General features: G+C 41.9%; 1 protein-coding gene and 1 long non-coding RNA gene across 4 annotated transcripts; one reads left to right on the top strand and one right to left on the bottom strand.

Annotated features, from left to right (window-relative positions):
* Positions 1–3: 3 nt before the first annotated feature.
* On the bottom strand, positions 4–19,580 carry POLE2 (DNA polymerase epsilon 2, accessory subunit). Of its 3 annotated transcripts, XM_083864305.1 has the most exons (19): positions 19,506–19,580; positions 17,392–17,492; positions 16,496–16,571; positions 15,127–15,204; positions 14,295–14,388; positions 13,862–13,936; positions 13,524–13,607; positions 12,974–13,030; positions 12,544–12,592; positions 11,569–11,641; positions 10,983–11,155; positions 9,302–9,391; positions 9,071–9,125; positions 8,688–8,747; positions 8,511–8,588; positions 8,046–8,154; positions 3,518–3,694; positions 1,747–1,814; positions 4–987 (listed from the first exon to the last, which is right to left on the bottom strand). In XM_083864305.1, exons 1-19 carry the CDS (start codon positions 19,571–19,573, stop codon positions 969–971), a joined length of 1,584 nt encoding a protein of 527 aa, XP_083720431.1. In that variant the 5' UTR covers positions 19,574–19,580; the 3' UTR covers positions 4–968. The 3 variants fall into 3 exon arrangements, 2 of the variants coding, with proteins under 2 accessions (XP_083720431.1, XP_083720432.1); XR_014590444.1 differs by lacking the exon at positions 4–987 and having other exon boundaries at positions 8,042–8,154; XM_083864306.1 differs by lacking the exons at positions 4–987; positions 1,747–1,814; positions 3,518–3,694 and adding an exon at positions 5,429–5,743.
* Positions 3,589–5,235, top strand: LOC310911096. Its single transcript, XR_014590445.1, has 2 exons — positions 3,589–3,747; positions 4,115–5,235. It is a non-coding gene; the product is annotated as an uncharacterized lncRNA (long non-coding RNA).
* Positions 19,581–20,640: the final 1,060 nt, after the last annotated feature.

Consider the following 20,640-nt stretch of genomic DNA (forward strand, 5'->3'; position numbering starts at 1 on the left):
ACGCCAGACAAGATGGCGGGCGTTGCTGTGGTAACGGTAAACAAGATGGCGGCGGCGCTGTGGTTGCTATGGAGACGGCAAACAATATGGCGGCTGTCCCTCAGGGCTGAGGCCTCTATCCTGGCTTCGCGTTTTCCCTCTTCTCAGTGGCTTCCTGGCATCAGCAGGGCTGGTTTATCACCGTCATCTCATCCTTCTGCAAAGTTTATGTTCTCTCCCCATCCCAGAGCTCTGAGCTCCACGGCCATCCCCTCACAGAGAGCTCTTTTAAATCCCCGGCAGTCCAGGACCCGCCTTCCACCCCAGCCCTGCTGTGTCCCCTCAGAGCCCGTGTCCCCCTGTCTGTCCCTCCTCGTTCCTGCCCTGGCCGAGGCCCCCCTGTGCTCGTGTGGGCACTTTGGGGTGGCCCCACTCTGTTCTCCACGTTCAAAAGCACCTGGAGCAGCTTTTGGTTTAGTTTCACTTTTTCTCACTTTCTTTCATCAAGATTTCCTTCTCCAGAAGCTCTAAAGCATCATGTCCTCGCTTTTACCACTCCTTGTCCTGTTTGGTTCAGAACACCATCTTCAGACAGGTGCTGCCATCATAAAAACACCTCACAGATCTTTCCTGGGCATTTCCCAAAGAAAAATTCTATTTCTATTTCCAGACTCCCTTGCAGATAACCAGCCATCCAAGTTCTCCTTATCTTCAATTCTTTATTTAAAATGCTCCTTTTCCTGTTTGACACAGCTGGTTCCTCCACTTACCTTTTTTTTAATGCTTGGCCAATTATTTCTCACTCTTGACTTTATCTAAACTGACACCAGTGTCTTTTCCTGTAAAAGTTTATTTGGGTACAAAACAAATGGGTTTTGACTTTGACATTTATTATAAAAAGTCCATAATAAAACTAAGGCATGTAAAAAATAAGATCTACAGCTGGTTTCACATGGGTTCACTGCCCCTTTTTTCTGTGCCACAGGAATTCAGAGTCCTTGGAGCTTGCTGAAAATACCAAAGAAAAACAGTATTTAGAAGGTTTATTTTTAAAATAATTCACACTTTATAATAATATATTATTATGTATTCACAGTTAATAATTCTCTGTTTATCTAAGAAAGACTTGATCATGTTTTCAGCTATTTGAAGACCTGCAGTATCTCATGATGGGTATTTTTTATAGTCAAGAAGTTAAATTGGGTTGAGCCATTATTAATTCCCTGGGAAGGTCTCTCCAATAAAGAGATTAAATTTATGCTTTTCTTACTGGGTTATACCATCATTTAAACAGGTAGATTTTCATCCATTTTAAGCCCCTTTTGATACATTTTAATACTTTCTTGATGTTGCAGTTGGTTTTTTTTTCCCACTTAGTGGAATGAACAAGTGCAGATTTAAAAATTATGTGAAATCAAAGCCTGAAAGTGGCTTCAGGGCTTGATGATTATCAGGGAATGAAGCAAAAATTGTTCCTAAATTTAATTAATTTATGTAAAAACCATCATCCCCAGGAACAAATCTGCTTTCCCAATTAGGTCTGTATCACTGAAAATCAGGCAGTGCAATAATTTATCTCTTCTTTTACTTTTGGATTGTGCTTCCCATCATTGAGCTTTGTAATTCCTAAATTTATTGCTTTAGTTCTGGGCTTTTGATTTTGTTACACTGTTTAAGTATGAAGTATAAATTAAAGCTGCTGGAACATTCAGATATTACCAATTTTCTGTGATTTCTCTCCTGATAATTAAAAAAAAATGCATTTACCTGTCTTCAACTGTCTTGTTGGAGGGGTAGAACACCTTGAAGGAAAATCCACTTCTGGGAAATGAACCCTGGGGAAGGAAAAGGGGGAAAAAATCACATTTGTGTGAGGAAAAGGCAGTGGAAAAGGGGGAAAAATATATTTCTGTGAGGAAAATTAAAAGGGGGGGGGGAAAACCACATTTGTGTGAGGAAAATGCAGTGGAAAAAGGGGAAAAAACAAATTTGTGTGAGGAAAAGGGAAGTGGAAAAGGGGAAAAAACATTTGTGTGAGGAAATTGAAGTGGAAAAGGGGAGGAAAAAAACACATTTGTGTGAGGAAATTGAAGTGGAAAAGGGGAGGAAAAAAACACATTTGTGTGAGGAAAATGAAAAGGAGGGGAAAAACATATTTGTGTGGGAAAAAGGGGAAAAATCCACATTTGTGTGAGGAAGATGCAGTGGAAAAGGGGGGAAAAAACATATTTGTGTGAAGAAATAGAAGTGGAAAGTGGAAAAGACCACATTTGTATGAGGAAAAGGGGGAAAAATCCACGTTTGTGTGAGGAAAATGGAAAGGGGGGAAAAAACACATTTGTGAGGAAAATGCAGTGGAGAGGGGGAAAAAACACATTTCTGTGAGGAAAATGGGGGAAAAAACACATTTGTGTGAGGAAAATGGGGGAAAAATCCGCATTAGTGAGGAAAATGCAGCAGAAAAGTGGAAAAAAACACATTTGTATGAGGAAAAGGGGGAAAAATCCACGTTTGTGTCAGGAAAATGCAGCGGAAAAGGGAAAAAAACATTTGCGTGAGGAAAATGAAGTGAAAAACGGGGAAAACCACATTTCTGTGAGGAAAATACAGTAGAAAAGGGGAAAAAAAACACATTTGTGTGAGGAAAACATAGTGAAAAAGGGGAAAAAACACATTGGTGTGAGGAAAATGAAAAGGGGGAAAACCACATTTGTATAAGGAAAAGGGGGAAAAAAACACATTTGTGTGAGGAAAATGCAGTGGAAAAGGGGGAAAAAACCGTATTTGTGTGAAGAAATTTAAGTGGAAAGTGAAAAAAACCACATTTGTATGAGGTAAAGGGGGAAAATCCACGTTTGTGTGAGGAAAACGGAAAGGGGGGGAAAAACTACATTTGTGTGAGGAAAATACAGTGGAAAAGGGGAAAAAACCCACATTTGTGTGAGGAAAATGGGGGAAAAAACACATTTGTGTGAGGAAAAGGGGGGAAAAAATCCGCATTAGTGAGGAAAATGCAGCAGAAAAGTGGAAAAAACCACATTTGTATGAGGAAAATTAAAAGGGGGGGAAAAAACCACATTTGTGTGAGGACAATGCAGTGGGAAAGGGGAGGAAAAAAACACATTTGTGTGAGGAAAATACAGTGGAAAAGGGGAGAAGAAAACACATTTGTGTGAGGAAAAGGAGGTGAAACCCACATTTGTGTGAGGAAAATGCAGCAGAAAAGGAGGAAAACCACATTTGTATGAGGAAAATGCAGCGGAAAAGGGAGGAAGAAAACACATTTGTGTGAGGGAAGAAAACACATTTGTGTGAGGAAAATGCAGTGGGAAAGGGGAAGAAAAAACACATTGGTGTGGAAAAGGGGAAAAAAACACATTTATATGAGAAAAGGGGCGGGGGGAAACACCACATTAGTGAGGAAAACGCAGCGGAAAAGTGGAAAAAACCACATTTATGTGAAGAAAAGGGGGAGAAAACCCCACATCAGCAAGCACAACACAGTACAGGCAGCGATCAGACTGTGTTTGACCCTTACAGGGTTGATGCAGAGGCACTCAGTGTTGGTGACAGTGAAGGGGTCGTGTTTGTCAGCCGTGACCAGCACGTCGGGCAGCGGGTAAACCCGCAGGGAATAGTCGTAGGCCCAGAACACGGGACACACGTACAGGGGCAGCGGGCACAGGTGGCCTTGGGATAAAATGGTCTTTACAAACTGCAAAACAAAAGAAAAATACAAGTCACAAACACTTGGGTTTGAGATCTGAAGTGTTTTATCACCTGGAATAAAATTATCTTTACAAACTGCAAAAAAAAAAAAAAATCCAAACCCCACAGTTTTGAAACATTTATCCCCTGGGATAAAATGGTCTTTACAAACCACCCCACAGACACTTGGTTGGGATATTTGAAGCCATTTATCCCATGATAAAATTGTCTTTACAAACTGCAAAAATACCCCAAACCCCACAATTTTGAAATATTTATCTCCTGGGATAAAATGGTCTTTACAAACTCCAAAAACACCCCAAACTCCACTGTTTTGAAATATTTATCTCCTGCGATAAAATGGTCTTTACAAACTGCAAAACAAAAGAAAAAAACAAGTCACAAACACTTGGGTTTGAGATCTGAGGCGTTTAAAATGGACTTAACAAATTGCAAAAAAAAGAAATCCAAAACACCACAATTTTGAAATATTTATCTCCTGGGATAAAATGGTCTTTACAAACTGCAAAACAAAAGAAAAATACAAGTCACAAACACTTGGGTTTGAGATCTGAAGCGTTTTATCACCTAGAATAAAATTGTCTTTACAAACTGCAAAAAAAAACCCCAAACCCCACAATTTTTTAAGCACTTATCCTTTGGGATAAAATGGTCTTTACAAACTACAAAAAAAAACCACCCCACAAAGACTTGGTTGGAAACATCTGAAGCATTTATCTCCTGGAATAACATGGGTTTTACAAACTGCAAAAAAAAAAACCACAAAACAAAACAAACCCTACAGTTTTGAAACATCCCCTGGAATAAAATGCTCTTTACAAACTGCAAAAAACACCACCCCACAAACACTTGGTTTGCAATATTTAAAGTGTTTACCTCCTGGAATAAAATGGTCTTTACAAACTGCAAAAAAAAACCACAAAACCCTACAATTTTTTAACATTTATCCTCTGGGATAAAATGGTCTTTACAAACTCCAAAAACACCCCAAAACCCACAGTTCTGAAACATTTATTCCCTGGAATAAAATGGTCTTTACAAACTAAAGAAAAAAAACCCAAAAAAACCGCAAACCCCACAATTTTGAAACATTTATCCCTTGGGACAAAATGGTCTTTACAAACTACAAAAAAAAAAAACCACCCCACAAACACTTGGTTGGAATATTTGAAGCGTTTATCCCTTGGGATAAAATAGTTTTTACAAACTGCAAAAAAAAAAACCCCAAAACCCCACAATTTTGAAACATCCCCTGGAATAAAATGGTCTTTACAAACTGCAAAACAAAAGAAAAAAACAAGTCACAAACACTTGGGTTTGAGATCTGAAGCGTTTTATCACCTGGAATAAAATTATCTTTACAAACTGAAAAAAAAAAAAAAAAAAAAAAAAAAAAACCACCAAAAACCAAACCCCACAGTTTTGAAACATTTATCCCTTGGGATAAAATGGTTTTTACAAACTGAAAAAAAACCCCACAATTTTGAAACATTTATCCCCTGGGATAAAATGGTCTTTACAAACCACCCCACAGACACTTGATTGGGATATCTGAAGCCATTTATCCCGTGATAAAATTGTCTTTACAAACTGCAAAAATACCCCAAACCCCACAATTTTTTAAGCACTTATCCTTTGGGATAAAATGGTCTTTACAAACTGCAAAAAAAACCCACAAAACAAAACAAACCCTACAGTTTTGAAACATCCCCTGGAATAAAATGCTCTTTACAAACTGCAAAAAACACCACCCCACAAACACTTGGTTTGCAATATTTAAAGTGTTTACCTCCTGGAATAAAATGGTCTTTACAAACTGCAAAAAAAACCACAAAACCCTACAATTTTTTAACATTTATCCTCTGGGATAAAATGGTCTTTACAAACTCCAAAAACACCCCAAAACCCACAGTTCTGAAACATTTATTCCCTGGAATAAAATGGTCTTTACAAACTAAAAAAAAAAAACCCAAAAAAAACGCAAACCCCACAATTTTGAAACATTTATCCCTTGGGACAAAATGGTCTTTACAAACTACAAAAAAAAAAAAACACCCCACAAAGACTTGGTTGGAATATTTGAAGCGTTTATCCCTTGGGATAAAATGGTTTTTACAAACTGAAAAAAAAAAAAAAAAAAAAAAACAACCAAAAAAAACCACACAAAACCCCACAATTTTGAAATATTTATCTCCTGTGATAAAATGGTCTTTACAAACTGCAAAACAAAATAAAAAAATTCACAAACACTTGGGTTTGAGACCTGAAGTGTTTTATCACCTGGAATAAAATGGGTTTTACAAACTGAAAAAAAAAAACCACCCCACAGACACTTGGTTTGAAACATTTGAAGCCATAAAATGGTCTTTACAAACTGCAAAAAAACACCTCAAACCCCACAGTTTTGAAACATTTAACCCTTGGGATAAAATGGTCTTTACAAACTACAAAAAAAACCACCCCACAAAGACTTGGTTGGAATATTTAGAGCATTTACCCCCTGGAATAAAATGGTCTTTACAAACTGAAAAAAAAACCAAAAAAAACCACCCAAACCCCACAGTTTTGAAACATCCCCTGGAATAAAATGGTCTTTACAAACTGCAAAAACCCCCAAAACCCCACAATTTTGAAACATTTATCCCCTGGGATAAAATGGTCTTTACAAATTGCAAAAAAAGCCCCACAAACACTTTTTTTTTAAACATCTGAAGCGTTTTATCACCTGGAATAAAATGGTCTTTACAAACTACAAAAACATCCCAAACCCCACAGTTTTGAAACATTTATCCCCTGGGGTAAAATGGTCTTTACAAACTGCAAAAAAAACCCCACATTTTTTTAAACATTTATCCCCTGGGATAAAATGGTCTTTACAAATAGCAAAAAAAGCCCCACAAACACTTGGTTTGGAACATTTAGAGCATTTATCCCCTGTGACAGAATTGTCTTTATGAACAGCAAAAAACCCCAAAAACACTTGGTTTTGAAACATTTATCTCCTGGGATAAAATAGTTTTTACAAACTGCAAAAAAAAACAACAAAACACAAACACTTGGTTTGAAACGTTTGCTGCAAGCTCAGTTGATCCCTGCATGTGCCAGTGTGTGTTAATAAAGGAGTTTTTGGAACCCAGAAATGATGGGGGTTTTTTTGTATCTCGTTTCTTTCTGATTATTAATGATTTCTAGAGTAAAGCAGCAACTCTCCTGCAGCACTGAGCTGCTCTTCTTCTTGAATTGTGGGGGTTTTAATACACAAAGGCCTTTTTAAAGCACATCAGCCAGTATTTGAAGATGTCAAAACTCTCTCATCAATCAGACTCTCCAGAAGAATCTACTCACCTGTTCCTCCAGCCCAAAAAGTACCAACATTGCCACAACTCTCATTTTTTGATTTTTATTTTCCTTACTGCTTTCCATTTAACCACAAGACCCACCCTTGAAAAGTCTTTTCCCTGAACTGAAGAAATTATTTGATTCCCAGATGATTTTCCTTTCTGAGTAACAAAATTTCCCTCATTTTCCCTCTCTCTTTTTGCTTTTTACACTGATGGCTAAATTAAAATAGGCAAAAAAAAAAAAAAAAAAGGCAGAGGAAAAGTGGAATATGCAAAAAAACAACCTGCAGAAAGTTCTGCAATTCTACATTTCCTTCCTGGAAAGCCCTGGATGAGGACAGGGAAGTGTCAGGAATTAAAATGTGCCCAACAAAATCAAGGTACTTCAGTGTCCATGGGGGTTGTTCACAGAGACACTGAGCTAAAACAACTTTCTGAGTCAAGCAAACAAAAAAAAAACCTCCTGTAAAATAAATAAAACCAGACTCCATCCATCACTGCAATGAGCCAGGAGTACCTGGATCCTTCCCATCCAATTATTTCAGTAAATCCCATCAGCTCCTGCTGTGGATTCATTAAGGAACCACCACCCAGAGCCCTTTGCTGATGGGAGAGAAGCAGAATTTCAATTCCAAGTGAGGAGACAAAACAAGCAGATGGATTTCAGAGCAAGTGACCTGCTGCTTTACTGCAAATGGCACTGGGTAACCCAAAAAATCTTGGAAAAAATGGCAATTTGCATTAAAATTTGCCTTTAGGAGTCAGTGTTTGTTGGCAGGCCATTGATGGTTGGTGCACACACAGTTGGCTGCTCTGACTATTGTGGTTTGAGTTATTTTCCTGACAAAATATAAAGAAAACTATGAATACTAAATGTATAAATCCTTCTGGGTTACTCCTCACACAAGAATGAGGATGAGAGTCCCCAAAATCCAGCCCTGCTGATCAATAAAATCAAAAATCTTGGCAAAAAATGAGTGGACTCGACTCACTCACGTGGTTGGGAATGTCCATGTTGCTGTTTGGGAAACGGACACAGTTCCTGCACATTTTGTTGACCAAATCTTCCCGAAAAATGATGATTTCCTGGGTGCAGTATTGAATCCTGAGTGGAGAACAGCACTGGGATTAATTCAGGTTAACCTAAAAATGAGGAAGATGCATTATAAAGTTCTAATGCAACCAATTGAATGAAAATAATTCTTTCCCTTCTGATTCAGAAAAGACATGATGCTTTTGAGCAGGATTTTTGTATTCAATATCCATTTTTTTAGCATTACTTCCTTTCTTCACTGATTCTTTGTGTCTTAATGCATTTAAAACTAGTTACAATTCATGCAAGTGAAGAATCCTATTCATTTGAAAAAATTGAAGGCAATTTTTCCCCAAAATCTGTAGCTTTCAAAAATTTTTTTAGTAAAAAAAAGAAAATGTAATAAAAAGTAGCAGTTACATGGTTACCTGCAGGGATTTGTGGTGAAAACTGAAAATGGCACCAGCTCTCTGAATTCCTGAGTGATATGTTCAGCCAGGGGAGGTCTAAAATGAATAACAGAGGTATCAACAAAGAACTCTTACCATCTTTAACTCAAATTTCACTAAAAATTGCAAGATTTTGAGGAAGTGAAGCAAACTGACCTTGGTAAAATAGAACCAGGCCCGGGATCTTCAGGACCAGGGACGAACACAAATCGACTACTAAAAAAAAAAAAAAAAAAAAAGTTTAACAAATCTCTTTTATATAAACTGATCCTAAAAACTGGGTCTGATGTTCTGAATTTAGAGAGCAGGAGCCAGGAAAAGTATTCCAGGGAGAGACCTTGGCTCCCTCATTAGCAGTTTCCATGCCCAGGCTATTTTAGATAAAATCAAACTTCTCCTGCTCCCAAACAAACCTGCAGGCCTGTTACAAAACCAGCTTTTTATCTGCTCACCAGACAGAGAAAATAGGGTAACTCTCAGCTTCTTCAAGTAATTAAAAGGCTTCACAAAATAATGAGATTTTTCCCCTTGCTCTGTACCTTTTATGGATGCTGGGATGTTCACATATAATATCTGCCAGAGCCTTCAAAGAACCTGGGAAAAACAGGACACAACACCTGGTTAGGAATAAACACACCTTGGATGGATCAATCCCCCCTCAGCTGCAGTGCACTTTAAAAAGAAGGGTTTCTTTTCTGCTCTCTTCATTTGTTTGCCATCATTATTTTAATTCAATGCACATGTCTAGCTGTTTACAAAGACCTCCCTACCTTTCAGGGCCTGGATTTGATTTTTGCCATATGGTGCTGATGAAAAATTTCCACAGAAGAAAAAGCAGGTGGGAGGTGCAGAGGAATAACCTGGAAAAGAGAGGATCTGTGAGTGTATCCATTCACTCCAGCATCTTCCAGCACTCAGCCCATTCCAGGAAAAGCAGCAACTGAAACTGCACCTCAAGCTCTGCTGCTATTAATACACCTGACTGATTTTCTTGATCCAGGCTGGTTTTAGCTCCAAAAGGTGGTGGCAATGTAGAAATGCCACTTTTAGCATTTTCAGGCTGAGTTCCAGCAGTGTTTGTGTGTATCCCACTGCTGATCCAGTCAGAGAATCATACAAAGTGCAATTATAATAAATAATGCTGTTTTAAAACATATTATTGCCTTCAAGAGGAAAACAGCAAGCAGGCAGCACTGGATTGCTATTAACCTCCATGATCATTCCAATTTAAGGGCTCTCCCAACATCCAATTCCCCCTTTGGCATTACAAAGCAACAATAACTGGAATTGCCTGAGCAGTTTGAGGATCTGATGAGTGCTCACCCATCACCCACTTCAGAGCAAAGGGGGGAAAAAAGAAACCTGATTCCCATCCCTGAAATAAAAATAGAAACAGCTACTCAGGCATTCATCTCACATCCCAGTTACTCTCCATTTTCCTGACACACAGAATCACACTTGGATTTACTTCACTGGTTTTCAAAGGGGCTGGTAAATAGAACAGAATTGCTTATCCCAGAGAAATGGCTCATCAATATTTTTCCCTTGCTCTCCCCCCCAGCTGCTCATTTAGTTTATAATTAAGAAGGTTATCACTTGCCTGTTCAAGCCTCAAAACAGCAAATGCAAGGTCTGCATCTCTGCCAGGTGAGCTCAGCACACGAGTGTCCCTGACCCAAGCCCCTTTCTGCCCCCAGCACCTGCAACCCTGGGACAGGCCCAGTTTGCCCCCAGGATTTGCCAGCTCTGATCCAGATACTGAACTGGTTTTGTAACTTCTGCTAATTTGTGTCCAGTTCCCTTTTGGTGAGGAGCAGTTTCCCACCCTGAATTCTGTGTTGTTTTTAAACCAGTCATCCTCTCACACTTCCATTCTCCCCGAGGCAGGAGGGACAAGCTGTTCCAAAACTGCTGCAACACAAAGGAGCAATTCATAAATGCTTGTTTTTCCCAGTGTTGTCCACCTTACTGATCCCAGAATCCTGGAAAGGTTTGGGTTGGAAAATACCTTAAATCCCATTCTAAATCCCTGACATGGCAGGGACACCTTCCACTGTCCCAGGCTGCTCCAAACCCCATCCAGCCTGGCCTTGGATGCTGCCAGGGATCCAGGGGCAGCCACAGCTTCTCTGGGAATTCTATTCCAGGGCCTCCCAGGATTAGGAGGGAATAGGAGGAATTCCCAGCCAGGAATTCCTTCCCAATATCCCACCCATCCCTGTCCTCTTAGTTCATCTCCTGAACTAAGGAATTGTCTTTAAGCTAAGCCCAGGAAAAACTCTGAGCAGCAAGGGAAACATTCTTACCACAGCCCAGAAAATGGCTGCTGGTCAAAACACTATTTTCACTGAGAATTTATGGAAACAAGCCATGGAAACAAGGTTTAGAACAAAACAAGCCATGAAAACAAGGTTTAGAGTGAGGTTTAGAGTGAAAGCAATTCTCACCTACCTGAAAACATCACGCGAAGCTTCTCCAGCACTTCGGCTTGGTCCAGCCACACGTCAGACACAAACACAAACATGGCATCTTCATTCTCCTCCTCCAGCTGCTTCAGTTTTGCAGAAGCCTTCACTGAGGATGAGGAAGGCCCTCCAAAGAAGTTGATACTCCCATAGAAGGCTCTGGTATCATTAAAACGCTCCAGTTAGGATCCCAGAACAGTTTGGGTTGGAAGGGGCCTTAAAGCTCATCCCATTCCAGCCCCTGCCCTGGGCAGGGACACCTTCCTCTATCCCATTCTCTCAGCAACAAGGAATTTATCTTTCCCATGTACCAGTTACCTGGCCTCACATCCCAATTTCCATTAATATGCAGAACCCAAAGGCCTTTGGAAGAGTTTTTCTGCCAACATTACAGGTTTCTAGTGCCTGCAAGTCCCAGAATTGCTTCCTTAAAATGATATTTATTTTAAAGCATTTGGAGGGGAGGAAAAATAACATACTTGAATGTCAGAGAAATTACAGAATAACAATGATCTTACTTAGAAACCCATAGGAAAACATGGAGTGAGGCTGCCAAAAGTCACTTTTTGTACCTCGTGGTAGCAGAAGGCTCAGTGGGCGGAAATCCAAAAGCGTTCACATGAAAAACTTGATCCTCATACCAACCTAGGAGGGGTTTGGAACAGCAAAATAACCCTTAAGTTTCTCTAACAGCATCATGTCCTAGACATTAGTCAGAGAGTTGGCAGCTGTGCTGCACTGCCAGCCCCAGCCTCCATCAATCCCTCTCTTGTGGCAGCTCCACACAACCAGAGCACGGAACGATCCAAATGGAAAAAGGGCTGAGCAAGAAATCAACTTTTTTTTTTTTTTTTTTTTCCCAAACCCCAGCCAGTTCTGTGCATGGATTTGCAGCACAGCCACATGAACAAGCCCCTCAAGCCAAGGAGGAGGAATGCAGGGGAACAGGAATCATTTTGCTGGCCCTGTCCTGGAAGGGTCCCCATCCAACTGCTCCTTGTCTCAAATCCCACTGTTGAGAACAGAAGGAACAGGGTGATGATGTTTATTTATCCCCACTCTCATTTCTGCTCCCAACTTCTACTTACAAACACAAAACACACTAAAAAACAGGCTGAGATTGTGAATCTTGCACAGAGGAATATTCTACATACAGAAATAGCCTTTTTTTTTTTGCTAAAACAAGGCTCCAAATCTGCAAGCTCTTACATCATCCTAATGAGAAGCCTCATTAAAGCTTTGCCAGCACAAAGCAGCATTTTCAGATCGTTAAATCATTCCTTTGGTTATTCTAGGCTGTCTTCCTAATCCAGTTATAACTTCTCCAAGCATTCTGGGGCCAATCCTCAAAGCTGCTCCAGACCCTCATATGCCCCAAAACCCTCAAATTCCTCCTCTCTGCCTCCAGAGGTCACAGGCCAAAAATCCCAGTCACAAACTCACTGATGGTCCCCAAAATGAGACTTCTCTGCTCAGCCACACCTGTAATAAATCAACAGCATAATTTATTACAAGCTAAAAAAAAAATAAACCCCAGTCTGCTTTACCTTCTGCCAGAACAAAGCAGGATTCAGTGTATAACCCACTGTGGAACTGGTGCAGGAAGGTTAAGGAATGTATTTTTTCTTAGATTTCAAGTAGTTTTTTTTTACCAAAATTTGCTGTAATAGGTTTGGACAGCACTGAAAGTTCACAGGCTACCTGGAGAGCCTGGAAATTCCTTGGTACCTGAGCAGGTAAATCCAGATTAAGCCCAGGAACTGGAACCGGCTCTGCTTCCACAGGGGAGGAGAAGTGAGCACATCCAAGAGAAAGGCAGGAGCTGCAGCAGCCAAGGAATTGGAAATGAAGGAGAAAGACAGAGCTGCAACTCTCAATGTACAATTTTAAATGGCCAGCATTGATTTACTGTTCCATTTAAAAGCCTGCAGGTCTACAGGAAATTCCTCCAGCTCTTCCATCACAGCAAAAGGATATTGCTTTACTAAGGTCCAGCTGGACCACTCCTGTGGGGTCTTCCAGGAAATATTTCCCCTAAAAAAACCAGGATTCATTAATAAAGCAAAATATACCAAACACACAAAAGCTTCAATCAGAAGCATCTATCAGTCAGCATTTAGAAATAATTTGGCTGGGTTTAATGCTTTAAACTGGCAAGAAAATAATGTAGTTTATAGTAAATGTATCTCAGCAGCTTCCCTGGGAGCAGCTGTATTTGGGATTGCTGCTGCTTCCCTCACTAAAATCACAGTCCAGGGCTTTGACAAGTCCAAACTCAGCCATTGGAGGCTCCAGCCTCTCAAGAAGGGACATGCCAAAAAATCCCAACAGCTTCTGGTTGCTGACATTAAAAATTTCAGAGCGTGAAGACAAAGAAAGACATTTTCCACACACATTGGAACTGACTGCTCATGGAAAAGTCTCTCAGAATGGGCCAAGTGTGAGATATTAAAGTTTTCTCATTTTTAAATGTATTTTAGGGCTGGATGAGCAGTGATCAGAGACTCCACAATAAAAAGGAACTCACCTCCTTGAGCTGAGTGATCATCCCAAGCACAATCACTTCTCCCACTTTGGCTGTATTGCCCAAGAGAGTTTCTACTGTCTTTAGCTGGGATCAAAGGCAGAAAAATCCAATCAGAATTCAATCAAACTCTCCAGGTGCCTTTTCTCAAGCAAGACAAAGCCCCACACAGGACCTGGTTTTACACAAACACACAGATGAGCCAGAGGGTGTGGGCTCATTACAAAAATCAGAGTCATATTTTTGAACGTGGCTTAGGAGAAGATTCCCAATAATGGCTCCTAGCATAAAGAACTGCTGTGATTATTTGGATTAAAAGTGGAAAGAACTCAATTTTTCACCTGGAATTTGCTCTTGCTGTCATCAGGATGAGCAACAACTGGCGAAGGAGTGAAGAGCTCATGTCTGTGAGTCCTCTGCAGAAATCGAAATTGAAGCGATTCAGTTTAAAAATAAATGAGCACTGTCAAAAAGGCAGTTTGCTACCAGCACTATGCAAAACACTCCAGAAAGTTCTTACTCTATTTCATCCAGCAGCTCTTAATAATTCAGCCCCTTTGACAAGAATCTGCTTCTGAGAAACAGATGATCAGTAACACTAGATAATAAAACTAAGCCTAAAAAACACATCGGGTAATAAAACCAAGCCTAAAAAAAAAGCGTCATGAAGTGCTGAAAGAAGTTATTTGTGACAAGCTGGGAGGCAGAGAGGTGCAGTGGCAGGATGGATTTTTGGCAGGAGGTGTGGGATCCCTCCCTGAGGACATTCCTGACCTGCTGCAGGATGGAGTAGCGCTCCCGGAACAGCTCTGCCTTGTCCCTGGCAGTCCCAAATAAACTCGGCCCAGGCAGGTCAGTCATGGACAGGCTGCAAGGAATTAACATAGACACAATTAAAAAAAAAAAAAAAAAAAAAAAAAAGAGGATATTCCACACATCAAAATGATTTCCTGATCTAAAAGGTCTGGGGGGCTGTAAAAGCTACACCAGGATTTAGGAACTCAGTGAGGGACGTTCCTGCTCAGGAATTCCTGGTTTCTGCATTTCTGACCCACAGGCCTTGAGATTTATCCTTCCACCCAAAGAAACCTCTGCAGAAATCCACTTTAGGAAAAGTAGTTATGCCTTCAAGCAGTTGTGGACAAAAGCATTATTCCTCCAGTTTCTCACCAGCTGCTCCTAATTTTTCTTTTCTACCATTTGGAGCTCTCCTTAGAAACCCCCCAGGGCTTCAGGGAGCTGCAAGATACAGACTGAGAAATAAATACAGGCAACAGACAGATCAAATTTATTACAAAAATAAATTTAAACAGCCCAGTGTGAGAAAAAAAAAAAAACAAAAACAAAAAAACAACCCAAACCATCTTTAGTGATGTATGTCCTTAGCCTCACTGTCTTTTTTATTCATTAGTAGCATAAACTTGGTTTATGATCTTAAACATTTATTACCTTTCTCATTCAGGCTTCAGCTGAACAGAGACAAGAGGGAAAGATTAAAACCAGACTTATCCTATAGAAATAGAGGCTTTGTTCTTAAAACAGGAAATTTAAAATATGGGAGAAACTTAAATAAATATGGTTGAAATTTAAAATATGGGAGACTTACGGCAGAAACTTCTTTCTCTCTGAATTATAAATATAACGTGGGATGTCAAAGGCTCCGATGATGTTGAAAACATTTTCTCTGAAATAAGAAGAGTTAGAGCATCAACTGAATGTTACCTTGCAACCAAAACCACTCTGTAATTCCAGGAGGTGGATGAAACAAACTAACAAATCTACTGGATAAAATGACATTTGTTTTGTTCACTATCATAACCCTTTCTCTTTCTATTTTATATTCTATTTTCTATTTTATTTTCTCATGCATCTTCTAGTTAAATAATTAAAAAGATTTGTTCCTGTGATCTGTAGAGCTTTTCCCTTCAGGACTCTGCACTGAGAATTTGTACATATGGATTTCTCTTCACTTCTGCAGAAAAAAAAACCTACATAAAGTACAAAAAAGCACCATGAAGTCAAGTCACACTCAAACCATCTGCATCATAAAGATTCCAATGGCAAGGAGCAAAGTTAAACCCAAATTTTCTCTATCCTGAGGGGCTGTGGGATGACAGGATCTAATTGACATGCCCAGCAAACCATCTCCTTTCATGCTTTGCATCACGAAAGGAGACACATCCATCAGGATCACAAAGTCCTCAGAAACTCCAGTAATTGCTCCACAATTTTGTTATCACAGAAGGGAAATCAATCAGGCCTTCAAAAAACTAAACAAAAAAAGCAGGAGCAGCTACCCCAGAGGAAAACTTTTCCAAAGTGGTTTCAGAGAAAGAAAGGAACAAAACCAACCTGAGATAACTTTCATGCAGGGCAAAGCAAACAAAGCATGGAGAGAAATGTTGGTTAATATTCAACCTGTGGCACACACCACACACAAGCCCAGCAGCTGAATTCCAGAAAGTCAGGTTATATTCAGAACCCCCTGGAGGCCCAGCCAGGAGAACAAAGACTCCAAGGAGTGTCACCTTGCTTTTTTTTTTTTTTTTTATTTGCTTTTGTTTTTGTTTTTATATTTTTACTGGAGTTTTTTTTATGCTTGTGACATAAACAAAGATTTATTAATTTTTTCTAAGTAGAAAAACAAATTGATAAACTTCTGAGTTAACTACTATGGTTAAAAAGGTGTTTTTCTTGTCTTCTAATCTTTGACCAAATCTTAAAAACGCTGTTAAGTTAAAATCCCCTAAATAAACTTCCCTTTTCATCTCACAACCTAACAAGTGAATATAATTCCTTCGTGTCCTCTTGCAACAGAGGAACAACCTGAAGCAAAAGCACAGAGCAATGACTGCAAGTGGAGCTCTGCAGAAAATGTAGAAAATGCAGAAAATGAATGGCTCATTTTCCCAGGAGGAAGAAGGAAATGACAGCAGCTCCCAGAAGTTCCAATCAAATGAAAGATGTCACCCTACATGGCCTCATCCGGGGCCCGGCTGCATTCCTGGACAGCCGCTTCCACCACGGGCTGCTCGATCATGTTGGATGACACTGGAAAGAAAAAATCCCAAAAATTAAACCTGCAGAAAGGAGGGGAAGTGGGTCTCTAATATTTCATAGAAAATGGCTGAGTCTCCTGACAGGAACACACACAAATAATGCATGTTTTCTGTAATGACACATGGATGGATTAGTTAATATTGCCACTAAAAGGACACATTCCTGGGAAATAAATAATGCCTGTGCCCACCCTGAATTCCCTAAACATGGAGAACAAGACAATTATAGCTCATGCAAAGCTGCCAAATACATCACAAATGTGTGAGAGCTGAGCTATCACATTCTGGAGGTTAATTTGGTTGCAGAGCATTGCTGCCATAAGTATTCCAACACAATTCTGGAGATGGGCACATTGTTGTTTTTATGGATCTGAACTGACAATTGAAATTAGTATGAAGGCCTCCTCACCCTCACAGGTAAGAATTCCTTCAAAATATCCCATCCATCCCTGCCCTCCGGCAGTGCGAAGCCATTCCTGTCACTCCATGTGTAAATAGTCTCTCTCCATTTTAATATTTAAAATTACACTTTGAGGTACAACAATGTCCATACAAACTTTTAGTGACTGTCACTGAAAAATGTTATGACTCTTGGAAAAGTCAGGATATTCTGCACTGCCAACTTTAAATGGCAGAAATGTCTCCTGCTGACATTGCAAACTTCAGTGTTCAACCAAAAGGCCAAAAAAATACATTTATCTCAATCAACTACCATGACACCTCAGTGCCTCTGCTGCCAGTAACTGTCTCTGTCTTGGTAACATCAGAAATGCCAGGAAAAGGGGCTCAAGAAAAAGGAATTGTTTACTTACAAGATTGTTTTTCAACGGCATCGATGACATTTTCAATTACATCGTCAAGTTCTCCCTCACTGGTGGACTGGAAAGCTTCAGTGAGATACTTCAGGGCATCCCTAATCCCAGAGGAGAGAGCACAAAAAAGCAATTAATATTCAATAGTTCACACAATCTGTGCTGATTTTGGCAGGTGTGCACCTCATCACCACACAGTTCGTGGTTAAAAAGCAGAAATAATTAGTACTGCAAAACAGCACCTTGGTTTAAATCAAAGCAAAAAAAAAAAAAAATTATTGGGACTGAAAATATCAGGGGAAAAAAGTGGAAGAGCTCAGCTTCACACAAAAAATTCCATGTTGGAAGGGAATTCTGGAGAATGTGTGGTCCAATCCTCTCCTGAAGGCAGGGCTGGGGTTCTGGTGTCCAGGGCCCTGTGGAGCCAAGCCTGGAGTATTCCCACTGAGGGAGATTCCAGCACTTCTCTACCCCATCAACTTCAAAGGTTAATTACTATTGCAATGAAGAATTAAACTTGTGTCCATTGTCACTGTGCATCCTGGAGAACACTTCTCACTTTTAGGAAGACTGGGATTAGCTCCTCATGAATCTTCCCTTCCTGAGGGTACAAAATCCCCAAATCCTTCACATCCTCTCCATGTCAGGTTCTCTGACCCTCTAATCACAGAATCCCAGAATGGTTTGGGTTGGAAGGGACATTAAATCCCATCCAGTGCCAACTCCCTGCCATGGGCAGGGACACCTTCCACTATCCCAGGTTTTTCCAAGCTTCATCCAACCTGGCCTGGGACACCTCCAGAGATCCAGGGGCAGCCACAGCAAATCTGGGAATTCCAGCCCAGACAGGAATTCCCAATTCCCAATCTCCCACCCAAATCTCCCCTTTTCCAGCCTAAAGCCATTCCCTGTGTCCTGTCCCTCCATCCCTTGTCCCCAGTCCCTCTCCAGCTCTCCTGGAGCCCCTTCAGGCCCTGCCAGGGGCTCTGAGCTCTCCCTGGAGCTTCTCCTCTCCAGGGGAACATTCCCAGCTCTCCCAGCCTGGCTCCAGAGGGGCTCCAGCCCTTGGAGCAGCTCCGTGGCTTCTCTGGACTCACTCCAGCAGCTCCACATCCCTCTCATTTTGGACTCCAAAGCTGGATGCAGCCCTGAAGTTGGGATGTCACCAGAGCAGAGCTTCCAGCTCTCCCTGCTCCCCTCACACACCACAGGAACACCTCAAACAGCCCCCACAGGATCTGCTCCAGTTTATCAATATCTTTGAAATTGGAGTTATTTTAATTATCGACAATACAAGACTTAGAAATATGGTTCTCCCCTCAACCTTAGACTAGAGTCTCACATTAAAAAAAAAAAAATTAAAAAATCTTATTAATGTCATCTGCTGGCCAACCAAACTGGCATTTTGGTGATCAGCCTGACCTTCAAAATGTCTCACAAGCTGTGGAGTTGGGAGTTGTGGACTTGTGCTCCTCTCTAATGAAAATATCAGGGCACTGTCCAAAATAATCACATCCTATCCACGACAGAATTTAATTGATATTAACACATGAGAAAGAAAGGGAAAATAAGAGAGATAACTCTATAAATCATGACACCTTCCACTGTAAGCAGGTGCCCCTTTTCATTGACCTGGGCATCTCTAAAAAATACATCCTATTATATTTGAAAATACACCATTCCTGTCTTTGGAAATGCCATTTCTTCCTGCAGCAAAGGATGCTGAGCAAGCGGAACTCGGAAAGAGATCCCAGAGTTGTCAGGGTCAGAGGCAAACAAAAAAACCTCAACAAACACCCGGCCCAGCATCAGGGCGGGCTCCAAGGGGAGACCACGGGTGGCTTTTGGTGGCACCCACGGCCACGAGAGGGATGGAGAGGTGGAAGGAAGGGGCCCGCAGCAACAGCAGCACAGGCAAAAGATGACTTTGGAGGAGCCTCGATGCGGGGGAAGGAGGAAGAGGCGGGAAAAGCAGCAGCACATCCCGCGGGGGATGCGGAGCGGCCCCGATCCCGTCCCGGTACCGCCACAGCCCCGGCCCGAGGCCCGCCCGGGGCTCATCCCCGCGGGTCCGGGGCAGGAACCGGAGCGGGAACCGGCCCGGCGCTACTCACGGGCGCAGGACGAGCCCCCGCAGGCGGAACGCGGAGCTGAGGCGGCGCCGCAGCCGCTCGGGCTCCATGGCGGCCATGGCGCCAAAAGCGGCCGGGCCGCCCCCTCAGCCCCGACCGGCCCCGCCGCGGGAGGAGCCCGGGCCGGCCCCGCTCCGCCCGTGTGGGGACAGGGCTGGTGTGAGAGCCGGCCTGGGGCAGCGACTGTCCCCTGCCACTGACTGGGGCACCAGTTAGTCCCCTCAGCTGGGGCACCGCCAGTCCTGAGGGCGGCCCCGGGCCCTTCGTGACAGGAGACATGGAGGGGCTGGAGCGTGTCCGGAGAAAGGAACGGAGCTGGGGAAGGATCTGGAGCACCAGGAGAGGCTGAGGGAGCTGGGGAAGGGTCTGGAGCACCAGGAGAGGCTGAGGGAGCTGGGGAAGGGGCTGGAGAATCCCTGAGGGAGCTGGGAAGGGGCTGAGCCTGGAGAAAAGGAGGCTCAGGGGGGACCTTGTGGCTCTGCACAAGTCCCTGCCAGGAGGGGACAGCCGGGGGGGTCGGGCTCTGCTCCCAGGGAACAGGGACAGGAGGAGAGGGAATGGCATCAGGTTGGACATCAGCAGGAATTTCTCCATGGAAATGGATGTCCGTCCCTGACGGGCTTCCAGAGCAGTACTGGAGTTTCCCCATCTTTGGAAAGATTTAAATGCCACGTGGATGTGGCATAAGGGGACATGGGGCAGTGATGGCCTTGGCCGACTCCACTTTCACAGACGGCTTTTCCAACCTAAACAATTCCCTGATTCCATTGAAAACACTTGCTGTGAGTGACACAAGTCACCCAACACAATTATCCACAGTATCATTTTGTTCCTTTACAGGTATTGCAGTTCACACTATTTCTCTCTCTCTCTCTGCAGGCCGAGCACAGGTTCCTCTGCATCTCCAGTACTCCAGGGTCTCTCCCACTTCAGATTTTCTTGCCACAAAACATCCTTCAAATACATCTGGCTGTGAATTGCTCCTACGAGCACAGGATACTCTCCAGGGCTGTTTTTACAAAATCACAGCATCCCAGAATTATTTGGATGGGAAGAGTCCTTAAAACCCATCTAATCCCACCCCCTGCCATGGGCAGGGACACTTTCCACTATCCCA

Source organism: Zosterops lateralis (assembly GCF_965231275.1).
Source record: "Zosterops lateralis genome assembly, chromosome: 6".
Taxonomy (NCBI): Eukaryota; Metazoa; Chordata; class Aves; order Passeriformes; family Zosteropidae; genus Zosterops; species Zosterops lateralis.